Source organism: Aythya marila (genome assembly GCF_965140915.1).
Source record: "Aythya marila genome assembly, chromosome: 10".
NCBI classification, from domain to species: Eukaryota; Metazoa; Chordata; class Aves; order Anseriformes; family Anatidae; genus Aythya; species Aythya marila.
In genome coordinates, this window is record NC_139051.1 from 6,651,226 (window position 1) to 6,671,182 (window position 19,957).

At 44.3% G+C, this 19,957-nt stretch overlaps 1 protein-coding gene across 19 annotated transcripts in view; it reads left to right on the top strand.

The window, feature by feature from the left end:
• Positions 1-19,957, top strand: part of MAGI1 (membrane associated guanylate kinase, WW and PDZ domain containing 1) — a 319,962-nt gene that overhangs the window by 227,024 nt on the left and 72,981 nt on the right. For all 19 annotated transcript variants that reach the window (XM_082767897.1, XM_082767896.1, XM_082767900.1 and 16 more), the window contains exons 3-5: positions 2,020-2,139; positions 13,589-13,795; positions 17,160-17,370. In XM_082767897.1, coding sequence (XP_082624023.1) covers positions 2,020-2,139; positions 13,589-13,795; positions 17,160-17,370 — 538 coding nt within the window. The remainder of the gene's footprint in view (positions 1-2,019; positions 2,140-13,588; positions 13,796-17,159; positions 17,371-19,957) is intronic.

A 19,957-nucleotide genomic window follows, 5' to 3' on the forward strand; every position in this document is an offset into this window, starting at 1 on the left:
CTTCCATTGTGCTCCAGGTGTGGGGCAGCTACAGCACATCCGGGGACATATTGCTGGAGCTTTTTGATCTTTCTGCCCTCTTCTGGGCCTGGTTTAGGGGAACCCAACAGGGGCCAAGACCCACGATGCCCAGGTGAGGCTCATCACGGTGTGAACATCCACAGCAGCACCAGGCGTGGGGCAGCGTGACTTGGGTAGAAATGCAGCAGCTCAGGCAGTGCAGGCCCAGTCCTCCTCTGGTCTAGGTCTGTGAAAGACAGCTGTCCTCTGCTGCAAGCTGCTTGGTAAAAATCGTTGTAGGAATTCATGAACTCAAAGAATGCCAAATTGAATCCTTTCAAACAAGAAAGAATAGTCCTGCTGGTAGGGTGAAGGTATCCATCATCATCTCCGTCCTCTTTTTTGCTTTTCTTCCTCCTGCCTTTAGCCGTTCACGCGGCTCCAAGAGAAGGAATGATAGCAAAAGCACAGGAGTTTAGAGGCTATCTGAAGGCTGACGGTGAATAAAATGAGAGAGGGGATGGAGGGGAGAGAGAGAGAGAAAGAGAGACATTCTATTTTGAAACAAGAAATGGAGGATTTTGGAGAAAGTGGATGTCTATCAAGGAAACTAATCTAGTGATAGTGTTTCGAGGGTGTCATTCCATCAAGACTGACCTCTTGAGCAGTCTCTCGGATGAATAGGGCATAAGCAGATTTTCCGCTTCCCTGGCACTTGAGGAAAACATTTGCCAGATGTAGGCATGGTAAATTTATGCTCTTTCAACTTCTGAGAGCTGGAATCTTCCCAATTAGTTTCCAGAAACTCACTTTCTTTATATTTTCTTCAGTTCTTTTATAGCAGGTTTAAGAAACTGTATGCACTGAACAGGTACTGCCCAGGGGTTGGGAAAGCCTCAAAGAAGTAAGAAATCACGCTTCATTAAATATTAGGAATGGTTTCCACAGCTCTGAAGTGACTCCCAAGCCAGCAGATTGGTTGCGGCCACAGCCATCAGACACCTGCAACCTTCTAACACCGTTCTTTCTTCTAAAGTTCAGTTTCCACCGGTGTCTTTAAATCTGTCGTTTGTATTTAATCCCAGATGTACAGAATTCAGCTGTCTCCTAGTCTCTGGAGTCAAGGAAAATAAAGGCTATTGAACAGAAATGGATCCCAATCAATTACGCTGTGCTCAATGACCTAAAATGCAGTGGCCCAAGCCATCTCAGCAAAAAGTCGTGAAATGACTCATCTTACACCATGCTTCGAAGGGCTGGAAATTGGTAGGAAGGGAAGGGTTTCAGAGCTGGCAGAGCAGCAATGATCAGAGCCCTGTTCTCCATGGGTGATGTTTAAATTGTTGAGTGCTAGAGAGAGGTTCAGTGTGAATTATTACTTAAAAGGAAGAGTATTTCTTGAACCGGGATGAGCTTGTAGGTGAATTATGAGAAGCGTTTCCAGACAGTTTCTCTAGTGGGTGCACGCGAATGGTGCATCCAAACTGCCTCATGGTATTTTTTTAATGTAGAATGAAAATCAAAACCAAAATCCATACATAAAGTAATAAGATGAAATAAGGGAGAAGAAATCTGTGATGTGAAAGAATATATGGTTAGAAAAAGTGACACAGAAATAATGGAAGACAGAAGTTGCCTTACCTGAAAATACGAATCGCAATTTTATCGAAGTTGAAGTCACACTCTGCTAATGGCAGGAAGGTAATTGCTGGCATATTCCCAGATACCGTACTCTTCCAGCTGTGATTCTGCATGTGGTACAAGATAATTCTTTGCCAGAAAGCCTTTCTGGGAATATCAAAACTACCGTGGTTTGGTGGAACAACTAGTACCATCATCAGAAATGTATGTCTTGTCCTGTTTTTATGTGGGTTCCTAACTGGACTCCTGGCGTTGCTTTCTGTGTATCATAGAATTGTATTTTTTGGATACTGTTCTATCTTTATAATCAGTTTTATTGTCCCTTTTAACACCTGATGAAAAATTAACACGTTAATATTTATTTTTTTCTTCTTTCAGGCACAACTCGCCCTCCGAGAGAAGGAGAAGTGCCTGGTGTGGACTATAACTTTCTGACTGTGGAGAAGTTTCTGGAGTTGGAGCGAAGTGGGACCCTTCTGGAAGTAGGAACCTATGAAGGTATGGAATCACAGGCAGAGAAAAAGCACTTCAAGTAGTCATGGTAGGATGTCTGAGTTGCATCACCTGTGTTCAAATTAACCAGCTACAGTTAAGACCTTGCTTTCTGTTTTAGCGTTCCATTTCCATTTTCTGACGGTACACGGAGAGAGGGAATTTCAGTATTGCTGTGTTTTGTCTTTTCCTACTGAGTTAACTACCTCAAAAGATTAACATCAGTAGGCCAGGAGGATCTAAGATGAAATCTGGTAACAGAATACTGAGGGAAGGCAGTGTGGCAGTGAATGAAAATGCATCTTTCCTTTGTGTCCTCTGTAACCTATCTTCCTATTCGCTTTTTCTTCCTTCCTGCTGTCTCTTTTTTTCCTTCAATCTTTTTGTCTTCTTCCCTATGTACACATCCTTCCTCGCCCAAATGTGTCTCAGAATGCAACGACATGGTGCACTGTTTTTGGCCTTTTTTTCTTCTTTATTCTTGGATAATTACTTCTAAGCCGAGACATTGTGTTGATTCTTTTGACAACGCAGCTTTGCAAACAACAGCACTGAGACAGCCAAGGGGGCACTGAAATGTCACTAGGGTGAGAGAAGGAAAAAGATGACTTTGCCTCCCAAGAAAATGCGAGGCAAATTGGCCAAATTTAGCTACACAATAGGATTTGTATAACTAAAGATGCAATCTCTGTCTCCTTTAAATTGAAAACTACTTCTGTTGTGTTGTTTCCACCTACTCCTCCCCAGAGAACATTCAGATGCATCTCTTGGGAAGCTAATGAAAATCATAGAATCATACAAACAAAAGAAACGCGTTACAGGTTTGAAAGTCCTTCCTGTGCACTTCAGCTCATGCATGTCATTTGCAAGAAGTGGGTCTTGTCATAACTAGGAGTAGAAATACCCTTCTTCTTGCAGCCATTAACAAGGTAAATGAATTATGTTTTAAAATGTGACCTACACAGCAATAGCTGATATTCTTTGAAAAGTAGTAATCAAATATGAACAAAAAAAAAATTGGGACATGTGGCTTTTGTTTTTTGAGCTCTAAAAGTAAAGTCCTGAAACACTGTCTAGCCTACTTCTTTAAAAACTCCCTTATAAGGTCACCTTTAAACCTGGCACTTAATCCCAACAACAGACAATTGTGGTGTCAAACCTGGTTTACGTGAAGATGCTAAATGCATTATTTGGTTTCGCTCTTCCACCTCTCCAAGCTGATTAGCCCTATCAGCACCAATACTAATGTTCCAGCAGCAGCACTTCTCCAAAATCAGCTTTTTCCTCTCCATGTTTCTAATTATAACACTAAATTACTTTTCTTTGTCGTGGTGCTTGAAATAGATTGGCTGAACTGCCTTGCCATTGCTTCCTGATCATATTTGTGCTGGTGACCTTTCCACTTGGAAAGACAAAATGGGTAACTGGCTGTAAGCTGGCTCCTGGGAGATGCTGGGCATTAGCTTTCAGGGAATGCTGTACCCATCTGGGACAGCTATTGCATGGTCATTTCATTGCTTATGTGATTATATGCTTTAGCAGCTAAACAGTTTAGATTTCATGGTTAGCTCTTTCGAGTTGCTGCATATGAGGTTGACTTCTGAAAGTCTCATGGGTATTTCATTTCTGTGGGTGATAGAAGTGTCAACTTGGAGGGACTGATTTGTCCAAAGTGCCGAGAAGCTTCTTTCCCCATTGACATCAGGGGTGCTGATGCTTAGTGGTTCTGGAGAACTGGCCCATGAGGGAAAAATCAGGTAGAATAAAGAAAATAATGACAATATGTGTATACACATATGCATCAAGACACATCAATATTTGATAGTAATGTGAAATAAATAAAGTTCATTTTTCATTTACAGCTTCAAGAAATGATTTTGTTGTCTTCCGAGATTTCTTTAATGGCTTTGTTGTCCTTTTATTTTTTTGGAAATCTTATTTTACGAGAGTATTGATCAAGACAGTTTTGATCTTGATTAGATCTTAGAATACGGTGTGGTTAGGACTCAAGCTGCAACCACCAGCAATTTTGCTTTAATAATAAAAAAAAAAATCCCCAAAAATGTAGACCACAAAGTTAGAATTCTGATGTCCGGGTTTTCTTCAGAGCCTAGCTTTATAGTCCTAGATTATTTTAATTTTCATTTGTTTTATGCTGCATTTTGCTTGCTTTTTTTTTTTTTTTTAATGCACCACCATGGTGAAGTTGATTGTATTTTTGGCTCTCCCGGTGACAGTTTATTCTAAACCAGAGGGATAGAACTCAACAAAAGGAAATAGTCTCCTGTTTCTCTCCAGAGAACAATAAAATAATACCTTTAATGCATGGCTTTTAATATTAGTAATGCTACTTATAGTACTGAGCCCAACTCCAGCAACTGCAGGGATAGTGTTGCTTTCAGTTACAGTGCAATTTGGTGATTTAGAGATGAAGCAAGGGCTAAGCCATGAAATGGAGAGCAGAGATGTTGAACAGGCAAATTCTGCCTCATGACCTAAACCAGGTTTGGTGGGGCTGGATGAACTAACGGGCTTGTAAGAAGGCACAGAAGGGTAGAAGCATTTCACAGCTGAGGGAAAGGAGAGGGAAAGACACAATTGCCTTAAAATACAGCTGGCAGTTTTCAAGAATAAGGTTGATGAAATCCAGACCCAGTATTCCAGGTGAGGAAGAAGATCCTCCTCTCGAGGAGCTCCTGCTATTTGTGGTGCTGGGAGCAGAGGCTGGGGTTTCTGTGTGTTCATGTGATGATGGGTGGGAGCTGGATGTAGTCGTGCTCTTTATTTCTCTGCATCATTTCAGCAGCTGGAGAGAAAGTGTGACCTAAACAATCAAGGCTACATTTTGACATTACCAGATGACATTCATTTGCCTTTTGAAGGCATAAAGCCACTCAGAAACCAGCACTATCATTGGGAAAAACCTTGCAGGAGATATAACAAAAGCATTTAATAGCTACTGAAGAGAACTTCTGGGGAGAAAGAATAGAAAACAGGGAGCTTTCAGAGGAGGGGTAAAATGCAGGACTTTGATGCTGATAAGGGATGCTATTGATTCGGAAGGAATAAAGAGCAAGCAGAAGAGAACAGCTGGAAACCACAAAATCGTCGGAGAGTGTATCAGGTTTTGAAAGTGCTCTAATTGCAAAGAGGAACTGCAAGCTGAAGAGGACAGAAAAGGTGTTGCCTGCCCACTGGGCTGCATAATATCAGTAGTATTTCTTCTGGTGCACTGCAAATGTGTTCCTCAGGGCAGTTTTTGATTCACGTCCCTGTAAATGCAGAGCAGGCACGGCAGCCTCCTCTCTGACCACCACCGTGGTGTGTTCTGCACCCAAAATGCTCCTAAAATCATAATCAGGTGTGGGGGGGGGGTGAATTTGAAAGCCTTAGTTCCTGAGGTTTTCAGAGCTAGTTTTAAGATGCCACTAGAAACGTCTGATTTTTTCCTTTACGAAAGCCCCATTTTGATTGCATGGAGCAGAAATCCTGGAAGATGTGCCCAAAGCTGTGATGTGCCAGCACTGGTCACTTCTGCACCCCCTGAGTGCTGGTGAGGCTGCACGTGATGTGCTCGAGCCAGCTGGTAACTCCCCTTGACAATATCCATTACGAAGAAAAAATCTTTTCAGACTGCACATTACCTGGTCCTTCTGGTGGATAGGAAACCAAGATAATTGTAATCTCAGGCATTTATTGACTGATCCTTCAGGGCACAAAATACTGATGGATGCACGGCAGTAATTGTGTAGGCTACTAATTATTTGGCAATTACTTTTGCATTTGAATTGCGGGCTCTCCCAGGGACCCCAAGGGAATGCTGCTTTGAGTGGAGACACAGCTCCTAGGTTTTATTCCCATTTCTTCCCCAGCCTGCCGAGTGGCCAAATCAGGTGACAGCTCTGTACTTCAGGTTACCAGCCTGAAGAATATTAAAACAACACTTACTTCTCTCCTCATTAATATTTCAGCAGCCGTCCTGTGCCTGCAGTTATCTCATGTTACAGACAGAAGGGAGGCGGTGGGAGCAATGGGATTTTGGAGCTGGGTGCAGCAGGGGAGGTGGGCACTGGGCAGGGACACACGGGACATTGGCGTGGTGGCCGAATTTTGAATGGGGATGGCCGTGTCGCTGGGGTCTGGCAAGGCTGAATTAATGAATGCCTGCCCAGCACTTAGCGATCCTCAAAAGAAAAAGTGCTGCACTTTGTAACATGTGAAGGGTTATTACATTATGGAGTATTATTGTCAAGGCATCATCTTTCATTCTCAGGACAAGCGTTATGTGATTGCCAAGAGAAGTAATAAGTAATCTGCATTAGCCTCATGACTAAGATGTAATGGGGTGACTTGCGAACGTTTTTAAAGTGTATAAAACTAGCTACTGTAGACAGGGTCTCCGATTGTGGTACTTAATGAGCGTAATAAATTACCTTAACAGAGCAGTTAGAGTTTCAGCAGAAGCAGAGAGGTGTACTTGGCAACATGCTTCAAATCAAGATGCCTTTAGCCTGATAGATCTGATGGGCGAGCTCTCCTTGGGTTTCCCCACAGCAGCGCTGCTCCCCCAGCTGCCCTCCCAAAATGTCTGGGCTTTCTTTGCTGTTTTTATGCTGCTTCTGCAGCCCGTGGGTCTTGCCAACTCGGTACAACCTTGAAACGAGCGCTGCGTCCACGGCGTGCAGAACATGACAAGATTGGGCGAGGAGGGCTGGCAGATGCTGGGGATGCCCATGCAGCGGAACAACATGTTCCGCTTAACGAGATAAGGTCTGCTTATTAATGTCTCCATCCCACAGATTGACTCAATAAATCATAATGGCTCCTTCAGCACCGTTACCATGTATCATGTCCAATACCCACTTACGAGCAAGCATCTGTGCAGAAAGATGCCTTTCTTACCTCTGGCTTTGCGCCTTGCTTTCTTCTCCTTTTTTAAACTGCTAGTGAGAATCATAAGTCTACATTTTTGTCTGGGCGTGATTGTCAGCATTAAACATGAGTGCAGCTATACTGAAGTGTCATCGGATAACAATGCTTCAGTCTACAAACAGCTGAAGTTGTGGCTGAGGAACTCTTTCTCTCGAAAAGCAAACATTCACATCTCTGGTAGGGCTTTAGAGTGGTTTTGAATTTCCTATGGAAATTCTGTGTGGCTTCTCTCTGTGCACTTGCAATGGGAAGAGGTGCTAACAGGACACATCCTCTGCAGGGCGGATGCACATAAACATACAAGCACTTGCAAGAAGAGTTGCATGTTGCAATGGCTCAGCGTGGCATTTTCTTGATTCCTACCTCCTTGTGCTAGGCAGGGTGTGTGCCAGCCACTTCTGTGTTCTCTGGACGTACCGTGCACAAGCACACACTTTTGTTCCCTATGAATATTTTAGATCTATTTGCATGTGTATACAGCAGAAACTCTGATATAGCTGAACTCAGGAAGCACCCTGAGCTTCCACATCCATCTCACGCCCAATACCACCAGTATCTTCCAGTTTATGTGTTACTGGAAGTGTCCTTGCTTTGTTTTGGCTTGTTAGAAATTTTCCATGCATTAAATGCACTTGGCTAGAGCTTCATGTGAGTGCTAGCAGTAACATGTGGCAATGCCTTGGGATATCTATACACAGGGAAAATTAAAATAAATGAGACCGATCTGATCTGTAGGTGACTTTCTGCCGTGCTGTCATTGCCTGTAAGGCACTCGCTGTAGTATGCGTTAGATATCGAACAGAAATTGAAATGTGCCCATTGTAATATTTTTACTAACTTAACAAGAAATCCAGACTGATCTTTCAGTTAACCTCACCATTAATAGCTGCAAAAATTGGCAGAGAATCTGCTAGTTGGAGCAAATTGGATTTGCATATATTGTAGGCTAATTTCTCCGAGATCTTCCGCTGTCTGTGTTTTGCTTCCAATCCAGATGCTGTATCCAAGGCCTCCTCCTGGTTGCCTGGATACTCTGAATTTCCTCGAGGCAATTGCTAATCAATGTGCAGTTGCAGCTAGGTGAATCCCGCAGACAGCAGCCAGATCTGTCATCTAAATGTGGAAATCTGTAGCAGAATATGATCTGGAAGGAGAACAGACAAAACACTGTAGCAGGAGCCCTGCTCCCAGGAACCAATTCATCCTGTGCTAATCAGACACAAGCACTCTTGCTGGATTAGATGAGCAGAGGCTCTTCTGCTAAAATGAAGGGTCAATTGCTTTGGTTCTTGTAGAGCGCGGAGAAGAGGAGCTGCATCTCAGAAAAGAAAACAATTACATTAATAATTACATTTAAAGTCTTCATGTCAAGGCCTTGTTTAATTTTATTGCTTATCTCCAAGTCTCTTTCCCCAAATAGGCGTTTGCATGAAGGCAGTTTGCTGCAAACTGCTTCTTAAAACATGAGCTGTTAATGGAGTCCTTGGTAACTCCTTTGAAGATCAGATGCACTTCTTGTGGACGCAGGGTCCTCTACACTACACAGAGGCTTTCAAGTGTTTTAATTTTTGTTTGTTTGTTTGTTTGTTTTATAATTACAAAATTATGCCTTGCAGCAGGCGTCAGTAAATTCAGGACCGCAAGAACTCCATTCTGTGCTTTCCTGAGACAAACGTGCTTCCAGTCCTAAATCTCTTTGCAACAGAGAATCAAAACTAATTCCCCTCTCCCCAAAAAAGAGAAAAGTTGCAGCAAAACCAACACTTACAGACTAAAGTACCTGAAATGTAAGGTCTGGGACCATGTTCCTCGATTGGTGTTGTACCATTAGGACTAATGCTTGGCCTTGTGCTTGACCTTGTGCACAGCTCCGCTGCCTTCTGGCACATCTCTGCGTTGGCTCTGCTGCCCTGTCCTCACCCCAGCTGCCTCTGTGGTCTCATCTTGCCTCTCTGCAAGGTGAAACACCTGATTTTCTATCCGTTCAGTTTTAGGCTCTTTTAGATTTGCATCTGTCTTCTTGTACATTTCACCCCATTCCAAAAGCCGCATTTTGGATGGAAGGAGTCCTGCTAACTGTATGTGAATTGAATGGTAATAGGCATCAGTTCTTAGGAATTGGATTCAGTTATTTTAACTTAAAAAGGCACCAATTAGCAGTCTTTATGAATTACATTTCAAATTCCAAGTCAAGTAAACAACTTAAGATCGTGTTTATTGCCCTTCAGGGAAGCAGTTCATAAAAATGTTTGCTTTATTTTATTTCGAAATATAAGATAAATTTTTCATTGCCACCAGGTTTCCAAAACTTAAAACAAACAAACAAAACCCACGGTGTCTCTGGGCCGACAGCATTACTTTAATTTATAAGCTGCAGGACAGGATAGGAGCTGCTGCAGATCGCTTTCATTGATTATGAACACTGCTTGAACTGGCGGAGCAAGAAGTGTTCTGATGATGAGAACTCGTCGTCTTGTTGTGATTAGCTGTTACCGAAGCCTAATTACTGTGCGTGATGCTAAAACGTGTAAGCTGCCGACACTTAGAGATAAGGAGATGAAAAGAAATCAGCTCCTTCCAAATAGCTATTGTATTTTCCTCATTATTACTGGTAGTTTTGTGTGCTCTCCCGAGTGGTGCTTTGGAGTACCTGGATTAAGTCACGGTTTTGGCTGCAAAAGCTGCCATCAGACTTCAGCTGTGGTTAAATCTGTTTCACGCACCAAGGGACCGAATAAAATAAGGGTTAGTGAAAGGTGCTGACGAGGAATTCAGATAATAGTATGTGCATCTGCTGAGGGAATGTGTTATTAGCTATTATTTCAGTGACTGCAGGCGGGATCCAAACGTGCATGAGGAAAGTAAGGTTTAGGAGCCCCATTCCCATAGGAATCAGACCTGGGAAAGTTCCTGGCATCCCAGGTGCTTCAGAACTGGCATTTCCATGGGAAGGGAGCTTTTCCCATTCCTCTTTGCCCAGGAGCTGAGCTGCTCTTTTCCAGCCTTGAGGCGTCCCATTAGGGGCACCACGGGGGAGCTCAGCACCTGGGCAGTCCTGCCGCAACTACTGCGTGGAGTTTTGGGAATGTTTTGGGATGCTCTGGGCTGACAGATGCTTGTGTATGCACATGTAACATGCTGTTAATAATTAGAGCTGATTGGATATTCAGTACAAATTACACTGGCTATGAAGTTAGCCCCTTCTGTAGGCTTACAAGTGGCTCACAAAGCACTGTTAAAGCATATTTTTAAATATATGTTTTTTCATAAACATTGGCAGATTTAATTCGAGCAAATGATGTCAAGTCTGAGTGCTTAAAAACTCTTCCTGGGCTGTTTGCTGTCAGTTTGTTAATGGTGCACGTTTGGATTTCTGAGTCACAGGGTAAATATTTTCTCTTTATAATTTGTAGGATTAAACACGCGTTTTGATGATGATTTTAAGTGCCAGTCCCTCCTACTGGTGTGTCTGCCCCCGAGCCCAGGCCCGCGTGCTGCGCCTTGCAAATGAGCTGCCTAGCAAAGAGAAGTAGGTCTGACTGCACCCAGCAGACACAAGGCACAGGGAATATTCCCATCCTCTCACTCTCTGTCACCTGGAAGCTGCGTTGGAGCTTTCTTTTGCACCTCGTCATCGTGGGCTGTGTGGTGTGCCAAACCTGTATCTCCTCGTGGGAACCTGAGGGAAGAGCTGTGATTTTTTTCACTATTGACTCAGGCTGAATCTGCCTCCTGTGGAGGGAAAAGCAAAGTTCAGCCCCGGTGGCTGCCTTTCCCATACTCTGCAAAACAAAACCCACGCGTGCACAGCCTTGCTCAGTTTCCAATTCATATTTACTCTCTGTATGCCTTCATATATATTTGTAGGGATCCCCTAATACAGCACGCAGCCTTTGCATACAATAATAATTCACTAACAGTGGTACCAACAGCCATGGCGGGTTTGAAAAGTGACTGGTGGTTTTGGAATAAGCAAATCTGAAATGCTTTGAAGAAGCCAGTTTTTTCTCTTGAGGAACAGCTCTCCATGGACTGGTAGGAAGCCCAGCATTGCCTGTTACTAGAGGAACTGAAAATGAGCAAGCTCAAAGCTATTGGTCTGTAGTTGGAGGAGCAGGGGTAACATCTGTGCTGTGTTTTTGTCCAGGAGAAATAAAAATCCACACTAACAACATCCACGTACCCTCTTAAGTCACTTTGTTGCATCCATCGCAAAAGGATGTAATCGTTTACAACAGACCTGAAGTAAATTTTGCCCAAAATACTGATGTTCAGTGCCATAAATAAAAGCTGTTCTCATCTTTCTTGTGCACACGTAGATCTGTGGGCTTAGCAGTTAACATCCTTACAAAACACACCTACTTTTTGAAAAAGCAGAAGCAAACAAAAAAGCAGCAGCATTTGTCTGGAGAAATGCTGAAGAGGATAGGAGTGGAGCACGGTAGATTCTTTTTCCTTCCCACCTACCTTTGTATTTTTCCTTTTGCTTTCTTTCTCTCCTGTTCCTTTTTTCTTTTTTCTTTTTTCTTTTTTCTTTTTTTTTTTTTTTTTTTTTTTTGCATAAAATAATTTTGCAGTATGTAGAGCATAAGAATCATTTCTCTAGCACAGACTGCAACCTGCTTTAGTAGCCTCCATCCCCATTAGAGACTTTCCAGAAGAAGTAATTTCCTCCTCCCTATAAATTATGCAACGAGGTGCATTTAAGATTCTGAAATGACGAAGGGAAGATGAAAGCGTTGCGGAGCGTCGCTGCTCCTGTGGAGCTGAACCCACGCCGTTGTACACAGGCTGGAACATGCCTTGTTAAGACAAACATGCACGTGGTGCTGTCCGGGTGCTCAGGCTGTGAAAACACGGAGCGAGGAGCTCCCCGACTCCTCCAGCCTCGGCTCTGTAAGACTTTTTCTCCCCTTGGAAGGCAACAACTGGGGAAGGCAGCAATGTGTGCCCAACGTGGCTTTCCTCAGCTGGGCTCTGCCAGCCTGAGCTGGGTGCTTCCCAGTCTCCCTTTATCCAGGTGGATCTGGAGACTTTCCAGAGCTGCACTTTGAGATCTGTGAGTGCTGGGATGTGCACGATCCCCAGGGCCTTACCCTAAAGCAGGCAACTCCCACAGCATTGGGGCTGTAAGGGACTTGGAGGCTCAAACAGGAAAGGCAGCTCAGTGGGCTGAGCAGGAGTAGAGTACAAACGCTGAGGCTGGCTTCTGCAACAAAAATGCACACGTGGATATAAAGAGTAAATGAAATAGTCTTTTTTTAGCACAGGTGGGGTTTTAAAGTGCCCTTGAATAATGTGCCTTTAGCATGTGGTTTCCATCTAGTGTAATAGGAGTAATAAAGGGACAGGTGCATTTTCTGGGGAATGGATATTTAATATATTATGTAATTACGTGCTGAAAAATTGAAAAATAATGCTGTCATGTTATGCATAACCTATGGAGATAGATGAGGAATGTAAATAAATGTACCTGTGTATTTTAAAGAAGAATCTTGTGCTGCTGCAATAACAGCGTGGGTTTATACAAAGCTAAATGGGAAGGCATGTTTTAATGTTGTGGCATGCCAGAGAGCATAGGGAGGATATTTAAGTCCACCTTTGGAATCCAAAGGTGGCAAATAAAACATAATTATAATTAATGAACGGGAAGATTTTGGAAATTGTATGTGTCCCAGATCTCTGTGCAAAAAGCCTCCATCCGAGGAGGAAGAAGAGCCTTGCAGGAGGGCCAGGACTCCTGTATCTCCCAGTGACCCGAGTGCTCTGAGCTGCTCACGCCACCTCTGGTGACAGCTGCCAGCAGCCGTGTGTTGGCACAACTGCGGTGTGTCTTTGTCCCTCCCAATTTTGCTTTAAGGTCTTCACTTCTACCCAAGTTTTTAAGGTCTCCATTTCTACCCAAGTTGACCCAACCGCCGAGTTTCCCCTTTGAAGAAAGCAGTGCCACGCGGTGCCTTTCCTTTCCTCTCCTTTGACAAAGTTTTCCTTTCGAGAGAGGCTGGGTTTTGTTTTTAAATGCAACATCCACCCTAAAAGAACCTGTGTATTAAAGCAGGCCATCGAGCCTTTCATCACTTCGCTGGGTGATAGCAGTCATGAATTTTTTATTTTCTGCAGGGCTCACTCCAGATCTGCCACAGCTTTGTGTGGGTGCACACATGGAAAAAGGCTACTAATTGAAATTCAGATGTAATGAGATGAAGTTTGGTATTCACCACGGCTGCCTTTTGTTTTAGCCCTTGTACGCTCAGTGCACCTAAACAATGCAACCATTGCTTCTCCTTTTAGATTCAACAAGAATAACTTAAAAGGCAAGAAATATTTCCGTGTCCACTCCAGAGATCTGGAGATGAAATATGCCCTGAAAAAAATGGGAACGGCGTGTGTCAGTTTGTCTGTTTGCTTATTTACTACCGGGGTGGGACAGAGATTTTGATGGAATTGAAAATAAAATAAAACAGAAATCTTGCTGCTTTAAACCGTTCCCTTTTGAAGATGCAAATGTGTTTCTATTGCCTAGGTAACTATTATGGAACGCCCAAGCCTCCCAGCCAGCCCCTCAGTGGGAAAGTGACTTCCACCGATGCTCTGCAAAACCTGCAGTCTGGCTCCAAGCAGTCGACTCCAAAGCGAACCAAGTCTTACAATGATATGCAAAATGCTGGCATAGTGCACCCAGAGAATGAGGAAGAGGATGATGTACCTGAAATGAGCAGTAGCTTCACAGGTAAAACAAAAATACCACAGTCCATCAGTTAGGACACATGGGGAAGGTTTATGGAGGGGGGGGTTATGTGTTTTTGTTTTATTTTGGTTTATTTTGTTTTAATTTATTTTTTTGTTTGTATGTTTGTTTGTAATGGGTTTCCTGCAAAGCTGTCAGTTTTGGAAGAAACTGGCCAGTGTTACCTGTATGGCAGGTGTCCAGGTGTGGATGCTCATGTCCACAGCTGTGATTTCTGAAATGGCCTTGTGGGACTGGGCTGGATGAGAAAAAGTGGGAAAAACCTCCCATCCACTAGTTACCTTTTGGTTGTTTTGTTTTCTTCTTGTTGCCGGATAGCTCTTGGTAGTGATGGGTAGAATCTGAGGAGTATGAGGGAAATTCATGTTTGGTTTCTTTCTTTGTTTTCCTTCCTGGGAGGCATTGCATTTTGAAGTCCTCAAGCATAGGAAACTGCTAGGTCTCTGAGTAGACTTCTCTAACTGTGAACAATAATTGAGATTTTTTTTTTAAAAGCTGTTACCTAGTACTGTGCAGTTTGATCATTAAGGACATGTTCATATTCTTTCAGAAACTGTCCATTGAATGCAGTCAGCCAGATTCTGCTTTCAGTTACTCCAGTGTAGATTTCAATTGAGCCAAATGACAAGTTTAAGTACAGAAAGATGAAATGATGTCTGGTAGAAATTAAAGGTAACGCTTGTCAATCCCTTTATATTCTGAGTTAATCGTTCTGCTACTTGCAAATGTAGAGGCTTTTCTTAAAAAGAAGCATGTAATGACTTCTGATGTCAAGGAACATATCATCATTTTGAACATCACTTTGTGGACAGTCAGCTTGAAATGTAGGGGTCCCTGTGGAAATCAGGAACTTTCTGAGTTGAAGTGATCTTGAATACTACATGAGGTGTACACGTCTACATTGTAAATTAGCCCAGAACTTCATTTCTGTCTGTAGCTTTGTCAGCTAGTTTTCAGTACAACCGCAGCCAAGGTCAGAAAGTTTAAGGACTAGCTGCCCTATAGATGAGCTCCAGCCATTAAAACCGGTATGAAATGGCTCAAGCAGGGTGCGTTTGAAATTAATCAGTGCTGCTTCCAGAATATGTTGCTGTTCTGTCCCCTTCCTTGCACCTACAGATGCCCGCTGCATTTAATTACAGGTCCTCTTCTCTGAGTTACCTATGAGTAAACTGAGGGCTGCTTGCTGTGGAAGTGGGGTCCAAAGCATGGGTGCAAGCTCGGCGTTTCTGAAGGTCTTGTGTCCTACTGTGTCCTGCTGAACACAGATCTCAGTCCCATTGTGGCTGTGGTCGCTTCCTACCTCCATAATTTTCCTTCCCAGCTTCGAATTAGTCACAGGAGCTATCATGCCAGTTCCTACTAACCAGAATCCTGGCTCTGATGTCTTGTAGAGCTGGGGAAAGATTTGGGCTGAGATGTAGTTTTGCTCCGCTCAAGGCCAAGCTTTCAAATAATTTTGGGGTTGTACTCTGCTTGGCTGTTACCCATTACATTTTTCCAACCCAAATCACTCCTGGCTGCCCTAATCCCTCCCAGGCTAGGGGTTTCTGTCTCTGCCTACCAGCTCCTTTACAAGTTTTTCACCGGATGGTTATTCTCGCATGTTGTGACATGGCAGCTACCTCAGCTCCTGTCGCAGGATCTGATTTTGGAAGGAAGCTGGTGGGAGATGCTTTTTGACCTCCTTTCAGCCCATCTCAGCATGTTGCTCCTGAACTGACTGTAGCATCATTTATTTTCCTTGTTTTTCTTCACAAGATGAAATACTGGAAGATGCAGCTCATTCGTCACAAAGTTATCACACCCTGGCCCCTTGCCTCCATGAAATGAGCACAGAATCAAGAAAAGAGACTTATTTCTCCTATACCAAAATGATTCCTTATGCTTTTTTCATATGTATGTGTGCTAGCCATATTAAAATGCTCCCACTTCCTTAGAAGACCTCTCAGTGACTTGTGTTTTCCAGGCTTTGGCATGTTTACACTCACAGTCTTAAGCTGGTGATGATTCATTCATGCCTTTTTTTTTTTTTTTTCTTTTTTTTTTTCCATCTTGTCAGCTTATACCTTAAAATATTGATACTGAACAACAGGAAGGCTAGAAAGCAGGCATCTGAGTGTACGGGTACAGTCTAGGTCTTTTCCTTCCTTCCACCTTCTTCCAGCTTATTATTTTCAGCGTCTTGTCTTTTCGCCAAGGCAGCACATGGAGTAGAAATAGTGCAGGAGCTGCTGCTAATGGTCCCCCAAAAAAACAAGGCTAGGGGCTTTGAGTTGAGGTCAGGTCTCCTGTCTGGAGAGCACAAAAGAGGTCTTAGCCGTGAGATCTTTTGGTCCCACTGCTTGGGGACTTGGCAGCGTGACTCCGAGCTCATGCTCAGCGCATGTTGCCCCTGGGCTGTACTGCAGACTGGTGGTCTCCGGGGATTTGGAAGGATTGCCACTGTTTTTCAACACCTCCAAGGGCTGAACAGAAAAAAAATTTGCTAAATGTGGGTAGTTTGGGATTTTTTTTTCTGTTGTTGCCAAAGTTTGTTTGTGAAGGAGTTAAGAGAACAGACCTGGTTTGTGGGAGCATTTACTGTGCTTAGGGATAGAGGGAATGGGCAGCACTGTTTCATGTATATAGCTCAAAACAGCATGGATATAGGCATGAAAAATATTTCTGTAATGGGAGGAGGGCCAAATATTCCTGAGTGACTTTGGCTGGATGGATCCAGTGAAGAGCCATGTAATGAACTTTTCTAGGCAGTCAGAACAGGCGCTTGTGAACAACGTGTGGATGTGGATGCTGACATCCATTTTAATTTATTATTTTTTTTTTTAATGCACAAAAGAAGTTCACCATTATCTTGTTGGCTTTGAGCTTCTTGTACACTTAAAAAACCTCCTTTTGATCATTCTTCAAATAGGAAATTTTATTCTCCTAATCCCCGCGCCACAATTGGCGCTGCGGGAGTCAACCTGTAAGCCTGCTCAGAGCCCATTGAACACATCCACATCAGTGAGCCCTGGCCTCAGACAGCCTGGAAGACTTTGGTGCCTCAGCAGGGCCTATTAGAGCGAACTCGGTAGCAGAGCACAAGCTCTGATTTGTGCTGGCAAGGCTCTGGCTGGCAGAGTGTGTGTGGGCAAAGCAAGCTCATCCCCGACTGCAAAAAGCCTGCAGAGTCTCTGCCCTCAGCTCATCTGTTTCTGTGTCGTGGGAATTAAAAGCAAGGAGAGGAAAATTGTAAGGATAAACCTGGAGAAGCAAATAGGAGGATGGGAAAAAAAAAGAAGTTGAAAAAGTATGCATTTAAATAATTCTAACTAATCTTACTGAAAAATTCTTTAATCCACAGCAGAGTCTGGTGACCAAGACGAGCATAACACGCATATCGTAAGAGAGGCAGCCCCACCGTCCGTGCTTGATAGCCACACCAACGTTCCCACCACGGAACCATCTCAGAACCTCCCTCAATACCTACCTCCTTCTGCCGAGGACAACCTAGGTCCTCTGCCGGAAAACTGGGAGATGGCCTACACCGAGAACGGAGAAGTCTATTTTATAGAGTAAAGCACATTTTTGTTATTCTAATTCCATCCCTCTCCCCCTCCCACTGGGTACAAGCAAACCTCTGTGGATGCATTGTGTGTGTATTAAATATTTAGTGAACGCGGTAATGTTGCAAAGCTTAAAGTTCTTCACTGCTTGTGAAGGGCTTTTGCATTTCCTGATTGGATTAGCATCCAAATGACTCCCAAGTTCAAAGCCACGGGCAATTGCTTGTTTGATGAGGGCAGCTACAAAAGCACCAGACCCTTGGAAAATACGAGCCAGTTGTTTTCACGGGTGGAATGAAAGGTCCCGACTGAAAGGGCTGAGAGTTCATTTCTGGAGCCTGCCCCTGTGTGCAGTGCAGCAGAGAATTCCCCCGGTCACGTGCGGAGCCAGGGAATGGGCTTTGTGTGTTGTCCTCTTGTCAGAGCAAACGGGCCGAAGATGTTAACATGCTGCAGCAGTTTGCGGAAGGCTCAGCTCTGTGCAAAGTAGGCACAGCGAGTTCAGAAAAGCAAGGAGCACCTGGTGCTCTACAGTCTTCGCCTAAAAGCTCTGCGCTGTCAGCAGCTTTATGATGATATTGATTTTTTTTTTCATGCCATAAATAATAGTCCCTAATTATACTTGTCTAGATTTATTGAGATAGAAGTAACTTATAAAATGGGACCTGTTAGTGGAAGAGATTTCTTGCGCAGAGCTTAGCTAGACATTAAAATTCAATTAGCTTATGAAACTTGAGCCCTTAGCTGCGCGGGTGGAGGAAGGGGTGAGGAATTGATTTGGGCTCTGATGATCTGTGTGACGCGGTACTGGAAATGGAGCCTCTGCGTGCACCAGAAGGCGGTGACCAGTTCACACAGAACCACCCCTCTGCTTCCATCCCTCCAAGCAGTTGGGAGATGATCCTTATGGGTCCCTTCCAACCCAGGATATTTTGTAATTCTGTGATTCTCTGACAGCTGCACAGGATTAGGGCTGTATTGAGCAGTCCTTGCCCCATCATCAAGAGAGAGGACTTCTGCAGGGAGCCGAGGAGAGGTCCATCAGAGCAGGTTTTCTTTAGGCTGCAGTGGCAGCAGAACTCATTAGAGAAGAGTGCCAGAATATCAGAGAAGCTGGGGGAATTTTGAGCTCTTCACCAGCTGGGAGAGAGCTGCTGCAAAAAGGGCCAGGGTGCTCTCGGTTACCTGAGAGGCTCCACCAAGCCCTACTGCGTGCCAAAGTCTGGGAGGCACAATGCAAATCCTCATCTGCTGCATTTCAGATGAAACTGAAATGCGTTCATTACCCCGAACGCGGTGTTCTGCCCCTCATTTTGTCCTCAGGGTGCCTCATTCTTTGACGTGCTTTCTGGCTTTAATGTACATAACACAGCCTGAGTAATCGCCCAGCCAGCCTGCCATTTTCCCTCCTGGAGGAGGACAGATGCTGAGTGCCAAATGCTGCCGAGGCAGCCGGTTGCTCCCTTCTGTGTCCCCGCGTGGGTCCTGCCATCCTCCCTTACCAGTGCTTCTGGAAGGGGTGTTGCTGCTGCCACCAGTTTCCCCAAAACTAAAATCCATCCCTGCTGTATTCCCCACGCACGTTGCCTGATGGCCGTGCAGGACTGAAGCACCTCAACTAATTTGTTAGACGTTTTGCCCGAGAATCGTGTAGGTGATGGAAAAGCAGAGCCTGCATCCCCATCTCGCTGTCTGATGTGAATCTGGTAGCACACCAACTGCTTCCCACCCCGCAGTGCAGATTGACCATTTCGAGGATGCATAGCACGGGGGGTGATTTCATGCAGGGAAGTGTGAGTGCAGATGCAGCGCTGAGTGGCTGCAGTTCTATTAATCCTAAGGACAGCCTGAGCCTAGAAACAATTTACTTTGATTTGTATCAAATTAAGAGAGCAAGCTAATGAGCTGTGTGGACCCAAGCTGGCTCAGATGCCTGTACCATCATCCGCGGCACGTTGAGTTTATCAAGTCGGGGTGCTGAAGAGAGCAGTACGGGAACAGCTGAGCTGCTTGCACAGAACCAGCACAGGTCCACGGGGGCCAGAGCTGTGTGTCGGATAACAGATCCTGCTGGTTTGGAGCTGAAGCGATTTGGCCCCTGAGATACGTTTCTCTGGTGCACTAATTGGGATTTGCATTACGCCAAGTATCCCTGCCCCTCGTTACCCTGCCTGTACTCCACAGGTCTGTCCCCTGAGCGTGGGATCCGAGAGGTGGTTAGCTAAATGCTCGGTGCCTCACCCAACCACGCAGTTGTGAGCCTCGGGTTAGCGAGGCAAAGTCTCAGGAAGTATGTAAATATTCAATTGCTCTCCTCCCACAGCCCTTTTTCTCAGCTCGGCTACAGACTTGCTTATTTATAAGTTGTCAGAACCCCTCTGCTTTATTGCTGCTAATTTGCCTGACTTGCTGAATTTCTGCCATTCAGTTTTCCAGTTGGCGATTAATTGCTCTGAAGCGTACAGAAGCATTAAACGAGTTTGCTCTCCTGCCTTGGGAGGGCTGAGTAGCAGGATGTGTAAAACAAGGACCTTGTATTTATGTTTTCACATCCTAGGAGCAGGGCAGTCCCATGTTCTGGGAGTAAAATAAGAGT